Consider the following 9,391-nt stretch of genomic DNA (forward strand, 5'->3'; position numbering starts at 1 on the left):
GAGACATTTAACGTTTTTAGTAATTTATAGTCGTCTTAAAAATTCAAAATATAACATATAAGAAAAAAATTAATTTTGTTTATTATATGGTTAATGTGGTTGTTTAATATTTTTTAATAATATAAAATTAAACAAAAAAGAGCTAAGATACAAAAATTATTATCAAATATTTATTATTCATAATCATTAATCGTCATATGTATGTTAACCATATTAAGCAATTCCGTAGTTTTTATTTAATAAAAGTGCGAGAATATTCTTTTTATATACTATTTATCAATTTAATAGTTAGTTTAATAAAAAGAATAATATAAATTAGTATGGACCAACATATTTCTCCAAGAATTCTGAATTTCATTTTCATGATAACACGTGGATACAAAACAATGTTGTAATGTTTCTCAATTAATATATAAGAGATTAACCAATGATGTTGAGAGCTAATGCACATCTAAGTTTCGAGTGTTAGATTCTACAAGTAATTAGTTGCCTTTTGCATGTTGCGTTTATGATTGAGATGGATGTATGATACTAAAGTGTCGTCATGTAAAGCACCTGATGACCATATTTATATTGTATCTATAAGGGGTGATTGGTGATGGAGGTGAATGCTCTACACAACTATAATTCTCTCTAGAGCAATAAAATCAAAGCAATCAAGCTTTATCAATAAAAACTAAAGCTAGAGTCCAAAATTTTTAAAATAAAATATATTGCTATATAAATCAATTTTTTACAGCTTTAGGTTTAGTGCTTTTAAAATTTTGAAATAAACTTACAACAATAAAATTTAAAGATAAAACCACAAAATCAACAGCTTAAGTCTTAAAGTAAAAAATCTAAAGCTACAACTTATACCAATCAACTCCTATAACTATTATTGCGTATACATACGTATTCATTAGTGTCCATCAATAATAATTTCCTAGAGCATTACAAAATAATGATATAAGTCCCCTATCAATTATAAAAGTCCCTGATAGCCGAAACTGTAAATTTATAGGTAAGTAGATTTTAGGCTGTAGCAAAAACACATCATGAAATCTGTACAATATACGATAATTGTAAGTTTTATTTTTCTAACCAACACAACCAAAATCACATCATAAACTAAACAATTTACGTTAGGTAAACTAAAACAAAGACAAAACTGTAAGATAGAGAGGCCTCTTAGTTTCATATTGGGTCTAAGATATAGGCCCATTGACCTTTTAGTTGACCCAGTTAGGTACGGGGGCGTGACGTGGCATTTTAATAAAATATTATTTTTTCATCCAGCAATACAAAAAGAACTATACTATTCATCATCTTCCTCGAGAGCAGAGCACCGCTTAGCTCGATTTTCATAGCCTAATTTGACTGAAAGTTTTAGTATTTTTCACCCCCTCATCGGATGGAGGTTTCTTCTTTCTCCACTGTACCCAGATTTTGCTACTCATCCTCTGTTCCAGGTTCCTTCTCCATGGCTTACTCCTCTGCTATTTGGAAGACTCTTTTTTTTTTAGTTTCTCTTTTCCGATTCATTCTGCAGAATCGTGTCGATTTAGAGGATTCAAAGTTCAATTATGCGACCAATCTCTTGTTCCCGTTCGATTGAGCATACGAATAAGAAGAACACCTCGTACTGTGGTAGTGTAAACGAGTTTTAGATTAATGTTGACTCTCTTTGGTTATGCTTAATCTTGTAGTTTTTCCGATTGTTGCAGGTTTCGTGTAGTCAGAAGAGAGATGTCACTGTCGTTGATGGAAGGTAACATCTTATTTTCTGAACTGCTGTTGTGTAAATTAAAAGGATTCATTAGGAGAGATCGTGTCTGTTTATCCTCAATTTAATAGTGTCATTGTAGCTCTTTGGGCGGATCCTGGATCTTCAGAAGCTTCTTGGATCAGTTGTTCAGATTAGAGTTTTGTTTACTATTGATCTTTTGTTTCATGTTAATTAACAAAGTGTCATTCTTTTTTTAATTCTTGTTTGAAAGCTGTATGGATGAGATATATGATAAGTTGGCGGAACGTCTTGTTCCTACATCAGCTGCAATGTTTAGCCCCAATGTTAAGTAAGTTTTCTACACTCTTAGAAATGTTCTTTCCAACTCTTCTTGTTAACTGTGTGGTGGCTGGCTCATGTAGACGTTTGGTGGGTCTGGCTGGTCCTCCTGGTGCGGGTAAAAGCACGTTAGCATATGAAGTTGTGAGTCGTATAAATAGGTTATGGCCTCAGAAAGCTGCTTCTTTTGATGATGAGGTTATGCCGCCTGATGTCGCTACAGTGCTTCCTATGGATGGGTTCCACTTGTATCGTTCCCAGCTTGATGCCATGGAGGTTGAAGCTTTACTTTTGTTTTTAACAGTTCTCTCTCTTGCTCGAACTTTTTTATAAAGAATTTTTTTGTTTTTGTTTTCCTCTGTAGGATCCCAAAGAAGCTCATGCGAGAAGAGGAGGTGAGATCTGTTTTATCTTATAAGTTAGATTTCAAAATGTTCATAATGTGTTTTTGACCCCTTTTGAGCCATTAAACAAACAGCTCCTTGGACTTTTAATCCTGCACTATTGCTCAACTGTTTAAAGAAGCTGAGAAACGAGGTAAAGAGTTAGTCACATTATTTTTATTGACCTTGATAATCTTAAGAGTTAAGACACTTACACTAGACTCTGATAAGTTTTCAAACTGTCCAGGGCTCAGTGTATGTGCCATCATTCGATCATGGAGTCGGAGATCCAGTTGAAGACGATATCTTTGTTAGCCTCCAGTAAGTAGTCAGAAGCTTCGAATCCACTAGTGTAACGAAATGGTTTTGTTTCCCTCTTCCAGTTACCATGTGTACATCTTTTCTTACAGGCATAAAGTGGTGATTGTTGAGGGAAACTATCTGCTGTTAGAAGAAGGAACTTGGAAAGACATCTCTGATATGTTTGATGAGAAGTGGTAAAAACTAATCAAACTTGTTTCTCCTTCACTCGTTCGTTCTTGGCTTATGTATGGTTTTACCAATCAGTGTATTATCCATCTTCATTTCAAGGTTCATTGATGTCAATCTCGACACAGCGATGGAACGTGTTGAAGCCAGACATATCTCAACCGGTATGTATACACATTTTTTCTTTTTAATTCTTCGGAGACTTGCTGTGACCGACCATAGGTTTTGTTTTATTCGTTACAGGTAAACCACCGGACGTTGCTAAATGGCGGGTAAACGCCATAGTTTCTACTTTACTTTTGTATACTTCAGTTATCTGTTTTTAATCTTCGAATTTGGGATTGCAGATTGATTATAACGACAGGCCCAACGCAGAGCTGATAGTGAAGTCAAAGACAAACGCTGATGTACTGATCAGATCCATCAGTTTTTGAATCTGCCTTCTTGGCTATTGCATGAAACAAGTAACAGACAAATTTGTCTTTGTGATCGACAATCTCTTCTTTTTGTGTTTCAATAAGCATTTTCGCATGCACTAAGCTGTGACATTCTCTCATTACTATGTTCTCTATGATGGTAATAGATAATGTGAATATATATTAAGCTGAATATAGATGAAAAGTGAAAACCTTCCCCACACATTTCATTACAAAGACTACTGCTAGGTCTGAAACTTAGTCTACTACCCTCAATGCCTCTCTCTCTCTTCTTCAAACTCTCATTAAAGTTACTCTCTTCAGCTAAAAAGTTACTTTCATCAGAATGATAAAAATAATAGGCCAAACAAGTGAGAGCCTTTTCCTTTTTTTTTTTTTTTTTACTTCTTACTGCACAAATCCTACTTTGAGAGCAAAGAAGCTGACACGACCGTTGGATGCAAAGATCTACTGAGGAGGATTCATCTCCGGTTTGACGACTGATGAAGATGTGTCAGGTGGCTGAGAATGGTAAATCGCCATCGCCAATGAGACAGGCATTATGCAAAGAGCCTTTGACTGCAAAAGCTGCATCGCTGCTCCAACGTTCTCTTCCATCAGCTTAGCCACTTGACGCTCTGTCCCATCGTCTGACCATTTCTCCCACACTGCTTGTGTCTCATCCTGAAGATACATTCTAAATTTTATTCAACTCTTATCTTTGAATAGACACATTGACAATGTTCTCTCTCTTTCTCTTTAGTCTTACCTCAGTTGATGAAGACAATGGCATTTCAGTGACTAGTGGAGCAACAGCACCGGCCCCACCAAGACGGCTCATGCTCAGGACCTGCCATAGTTGACCAAAAGCTTATGAAGGAGAAGTATTCTCAAATTCCATCATTGCAATAATATTATTCAATGTTCTCATCATTTATATTACCAGAGTCCTAAACTGTGATGATTCTCCATAGGAGAAACTGGAAGGCAAAAAAAAGTGAAAGAAGCTAATGCCAAAAAGAAGCATAATCATTTGCTCTTTGATTACTCTCTAATACCAGATTAAACAATTATAATCTTTTTAAATCAGATTAGAATTTTAGTTGAAAAGAGTAGGTGGTGGGGACCAATGATTTACACCACGGGTATTAAATAATCTAAAGATAAACAATTTCAAGATCTCTTAGGTTATGAATAGATTGGAGAGGTAAACTATAAGAGCCAGAGATTCAAAAACTGAAGAATGAGTCAGTTATATATACCTTAACTTGGAGCCTGAGAAACTTTACATAATCGACAATCTCATCGATCATAGCAGCCCTATCAGTCTGCAATGGTAAAGCAAAAGAAATAAAAATCTTTATTATCCACAGCTTGCTCTCTAAATGAGCTCTCTCTTTCAAGCTCTCTCCGTGGCATATGAGAATTTAACTCAGAGAAAATAATATCAACAGCCAAGACAAAAAAAAGAAAGGATAATGACCTTGTTGACAGTAGGTACAAGTTCCTGCAACGCCCTGATCCGTTCTGCTATTCTCTCCCTACGCAGCTGTAATGTGTATTTATGTTAGATCAAATCTCCTCAACTAAAATAGGCTCTGATCAAACATTTTACCCGCTCAGCGATACTGTGTGGATCAGTGGCCTGACCTCGCCTAGCCCTAACTCTAGGTCGGATAGAAGACTGTTGGTGCGGCATTGGTGGAGCTGGCTGTGTCATTGGCTGCCCATGGAAAACCTTTCAACAACAACACACACACACACACAATAAAAACCAATAACCTTAAATAAAAAAGCTTAAAAGCAACTTTCACTATAACAATCTCTAATAGATCAGTTTGAAGCAACAATCAACTCATTAATACTAAAGAGAATAACCATTTTAAAACATAAAAAGCACTCAACCAAACCAAGATGAGTTTTTTAATCTTCAAAACGTTACCTTAATTTAATTTTTAATTTTCTCGAAAGTAACAAACACAAAGACACAGAAAGACAAGAAGTTTACAGGTTTCATGGAGGAACATCGATTATCAACAACATCATCTTGGAAACGCTTCCCACTTCCATCGGGTTTAAGAAAGCCTTGTCCTTTCCCTCCTTGATCGAGGCTTAACCCCAACGGAAACATCCCGTTGTGAAACCCCAAAGGCCCACCTCCTCCTCCAATGGGCCCCACGCCCATATGATTATGATGACTCCCTTCTTCGCCGGAACCGAGCTGAAGCATCATCGGCGGCGGTGGTCCTACGCCCCCGCTTAGTCCTCCGGGAAGTCCGGAAAGCCCACCGGAGCTGGAGGACGCGGAGAAGTTGGAGATTCCGAGGATCTGCTCGAAGAAGTCGTCGGAGGGAGGTTGATCGGAGAGGTTGTTGTTGTTGTTAGTAGCCATGGCAACGAGTTGGGTGAGAGCTCTCTCGAAGAAGAAACTCTACTTCTTGGGGGAAGGGAGTAGTTGAGGAGGAGGATGATGGAGGATGCTCTTAAGCTAATGACGACGAAGAGACAGAGACGAGAAAGGTAATGACAAAAAGAGTGACTTTATGCTCTGTTTTTTCTTTTTTTTTAAAGGATATTATTTTTTTATTTGTTAAAAAGGCCTTGCTTTATCGATTATTTTCGTTTTTACCCTTGTTCGTAACTTACCTTCCAGAAACTTTGAATGGGCTTTTGTTTTTTTAGAGTGGGCTTTTTTTATATAACTTTCCTTAGTTTATTGATTCTTATGAAAATACAAAACTCTTTTTGGTAATAGTATATGTTAAATTTTATTATAGTGGCAATGGGAATTTCTGCGAATTATTGGGGTCTTCGTTAGTGGTTGAAAATAATGCTTTTTTTATTTTCTCTCTCTCTTGTTGTTTTTTTTTTTTTAAATTGCACTCATTGAGGCAAAGCTATATAATAATCCAATTCAAAAATGAAACGTGATGTGGATGATGTAGGCTTTAATAAGCATAAACCATACGGAAGAAAGACCTTTATACATAGTCTTCAGAAATTTAAACACACAAAAATCTGCTAGAAATTTATCCTTTTTTCATTTGGAAACAGAAAATAAATATGGACTCTTTCTTAATATGGCAGTTGCTATTCTGAAATTTAATTATCTATTTATCTCCTCCTTTCCATTAATGGTAAATACAAACTAATTTCAGTTTTGCCAGTAAAAAAGCCACGTGGCGTTATCTATCACCGGCCAAAATCTCCTACAACCTCGGCGACTTGCATGGTGAATATCAACGAGCACCAAAGAAAACTACATTCACTAAACAAACAAAATACAGCAGAAGGACAATAAAGAAACAAAAAAAAAAAAAAAAAATCAGAGTCAGAGGAGAAGAAAGGAGACGACGAGGAAACAAAAACAAAAACAAAGCAACCCTCGTTCTCTTCCCCTTTTCTCTCTTCATATCTTTTTGTCTTTATCTTTACGTTTTCTAATTTTTTTTTCTTATATACATTTTAATAAATCGTAAAAAAATGGGTTCGAGTAAACTTAAACGAGCCATAGGAGCCGTGAAGGACCAAACCAGCGTCGGTCTAGCCAAAGTCAACGGTCGAAGCGCTTCTCTATCAGAGCTTGACGTAGCCATCGTCAAAGCAACTCGTCACGAAGAGTATCCAGCAGAAGAGAAATACATAAGAGAGATTCTTAGCCTAACATCTTACTCACGCAACTACATCAACGCATGCGTCAACACGCTTTCTAGACGCCTCAACAAAACCAAATGCTGGACCGTCGCTCTCAAAACCTTGATTCTGATCCAACGGCTATTAGCAGAAGGAGATAAGGCTTACGAGCAAGAGATCTTCTTCGCTACTCGACGTGGGACAAGACTTCTCAACATGTCTGACTTTAGAGATGTTTCTAGGTCAAACTCGTGGGACTACTCTGCTTTTGTAAGGACGTATGCATTGTACCTCGACGAAAGGCTTGATTTTAGGATGCAAACGAGGCACGGGAAACGTGGGGTTTACTGCGTTGGAGGAGGAGATGCGGTGGAAGATGAGAAAGATAAGCATGAGGCTGATCTCTCCACGGCTATAGTGGTTAGGTCACAACCCATCGCAGAGATGAAAACAGAGAAGATTTTCACCAGAGTACAGCATTTGCAGCAGCTTCTTGACCGTTTCTTGGCTTGTCGTCCAACAGGTACCACATCCATAGGCTTGAGGTTCGGGTGGTTCGGTTTGGCCAAAATCTCAATGAATTGAACCAGAAAAATTTGTTCGGTTCGGTATTTGGGTAGTTCTGTTTTTAACTTTTTTTTATTTAAACTAACCCGAAGTTTTTGGTTTCGATTATATTTCAGTTAAAATTTGGTATTTTTGTTTAAATTCGGTAATTTCGGTTAGTTTGATTGTTTTGATTTGAATTTTTGTTAATTCTATTAGTTCATTGGAAACTTAGTTACTTTTTTTTTTCTTTTGGAAAATCAAATTAACTGAAAACCTAAGTTTTTTCACAAACATGCCGAATTGAACTTTATTTGTAACGACCAAACCAAACTAACCAAAATTTTTGGTTCGGTTCGGTTCAAAACCGCAGTTTTCTTTTGTCGCTATCTTCGTTGTTTCTTGGATAACAAGTTATCACTTTTTAAAACAGGTGGCGCGAGGAACAACAGAGTTGTGATTGTGGCTCTGTATCCTATAGTGAAGGAGAGCTTCCAGATATATTACGATATAACTGAGATAATGGGGGTTTTAATCGAACGGTTCATGGAGTTAGACATAGCTGATTCGATCAAGGTCTATGACATTTTCTGCCGCGTCTCTAAACAGTTTGAAGAGCTAGATCAGTTCTATTCCTGGTGTAAGAACATGGGGATCGCTAGGTCTTCAGAGTACCCTGAGATAGAGAAGATCACACAGAAGAAGCTTGATCTCATGGATGAGTTTATAAAAGACAAATCCACTTTAGACCAGACCAAGGAATCACAGTCTGTTGAAGAGGATGATGATGAGAGAGCAGAGGAAGTGAACGAGGAGGAAGAAGATATGAATGCTATCAAGGCCTTACCTGCACCTCCACCAAAAGAAGAGGAAGAGGAAGAAGAACAACCCGAGGAGGAAGTGATAATAGAGAAGAAGCAAGAAGAAGTTGGTGATTTGCTGGATCTTGTGGATATAAACGGTAATGAAGCTTTAGAAGCTGGAGATAGCTTAGCATTGGCTTTATTCGATGGCCCTTACGCGAGCGGTTCGGGTGCAGAGACCGGTCCTGGATGGGAAGCGTTTAATGATGATGGAGCAGATTGGGAGACAGCTTTGGTGCAGACAGCTACAAAATTATCAGGACAAAAGACGGAACTCGGAGGAGGCTTTGATATGCTGCTTCTCAACGGAATGTATCAGCATGGCACTGTGAACGCTGCTGTGCAAACCTCCACGGCTTATGGAGCTAGCGGAAGTGCAAGCAGTATGGCATTTGGTTCTGCAGGAAGACCAGCAGGTTTTAAAAGAAACGTTACTTTGATATGTCTTTGTTTGCATATTATACTAATTTTTTGACATGAGTTTTGTAACAATTATAGCAACCATGCTGGCACTTCCAGCACCAGCAACGGCTAATGGAAACAGCAATGGCACTGTACCGATGGATCCATTTGCTGCGTCCTTGGAGGTTGCGCCGCCAGCGTATGTGCAGATGAATGACATGGAGAAGAAACAGAGAAAGTTGATGGAAGAGCAGATGATGTGGGATCAATACTCAAGAGAAGGAAGACAAGGACACATGAATTTAAGCCAAAACCAAAACAAACCTAGTTACTCCTACACACCTCAATATTGATTATGCATCATGGAAGGAGTTCTTCTTTAGTTGTGTCAGCCTTTTTTTTTGGGTTTATTCTTTTTGCAAATTCAAACATTTCTTCTGTTCTTGGGTCAGATTCATTGGGGGCATATAAGAGGTTTGCTTCTGTAATTATTGTAATCTCTGATGTAACTTTATAAGACAAACTTAAATACTGTATTTAATATGAAGGCATCAACAACTCCTTGTATCTCCCGGCATCATCCTGAGCATGTATGTAATCCAGATAACTCAA

General features: G+C 37.5%; 3 protein-coding genes across 8 annotated transcripts; 2 read left to right on the top strand and 1 right to left on the bottom strand.

Moving 5' to 3' along the window:
* The first annotated feature begins 1,256 nt into the window (after positions 1-1,256).
* Positions 1,257-3,516, top strand: LOC103844536 (putative uridine kinase C227.14). 6 transcript variants are annotated; one of them, XM_033282447.1, is made up of 12 exons: positions 1,257-1,451; positions 1,532-1,629; positions 1,707-1,750; positions 1,980-2,057; positions 2,131-2,323; positions 2,412-2,442; positions 2,526-2,584; positions 2,678-2,751; positions 2,841-2,927; positions 2,998-3,083; positions 3,142-3,191; positions 3,267-3,516. In XM_033282447.1, the coding sequence occupies exons 1-12, from the start codon at positions 1,394-1,396 to the stop codon at positions 3,351-3,353; spliced, it is 945 nt and encodes a 314-aa protein (XP_033138338.1). In that variant the 5' UTR covers positions 1,257-1,393; the 3' UTR covers positions 3,354-3,516. The 6 variants fall into 6 exon arrangements, with proteins under 6 accessions (XP_033138338.1, XP_009119581.1, XP_033138339.1 ...); XM_009121333.3 differs by having other exon boundaries at positions 3,022-3,083; XM_033282448.1 differs by having other exon boundaries at positions 3,163-3,191; positions 3,267-3,475.
* LOC103844537 (transcription factor bHLH7) lies at positions 3,509-5,974 on the bottom strand. The gene is made up of 6 exons (XM_009121335.3): positions 5,344-5,974; positions 4,951-5,073; positions 4,819-4,884; positions 4,598-4,663; positions 4,105-4,185; positions 3,509-4,019 (listed from the first exon to the last, which is right to left on the bottom strand). The coding sequence occupies exons 1-6, from the start codon at positions 5,725-5,727 to the stop codon at positions 3,804-3,806; spliced, it is 936 nt and encodes a 311-aa protein (XP_009119583.1). The 5' UTR covers positions 5,728-5,974; the 3' UTR covers positions 3,509-3,803.
* A 637-nt stretch (positions 5,975-6,611) lies between these two features.
* Positions 6,612-9,334, top strand: LOC103844535 (putative clathrin assembly protein At1g03050). Its single transcript, XM_009121331.3, has 3 exons — positions 6,612-7,491; positions 7,948-8,793; positions 8,876-9,334. The coding sequence occupies exons 1-3, from the start codon at positions 6,819-6,821 to the stop codon at positions 9,130-9,132; spliced, it is 1,776 nt and encodes a 591-aa protein (XP_009119579.1). The 5' UTR covers positions 6,612-6,818; the 3' UTR covers positions 9,133-9,334.
* The last annotated feature ends 57 nt before the right edge of the window (positions 9,335-9,391 follow it).

The sequence above is a fragment of the Brassica rapa genome, chromosome A10 (genome assembly GCF_000309985.2).
Source record: "Brassica rapa cultivar Chiifu-401-42 chromosome A10, CAAS_Brap_v3.01, whole genome shotgun sequence".
NCBI classification, from domain to species: domain Eukaryota; kingdom Viridiplantae; phylum Streptophyta; class Magnoliopsida; order Brassicales; family Brassicaceae; genus Brassica; species Brassica rapa.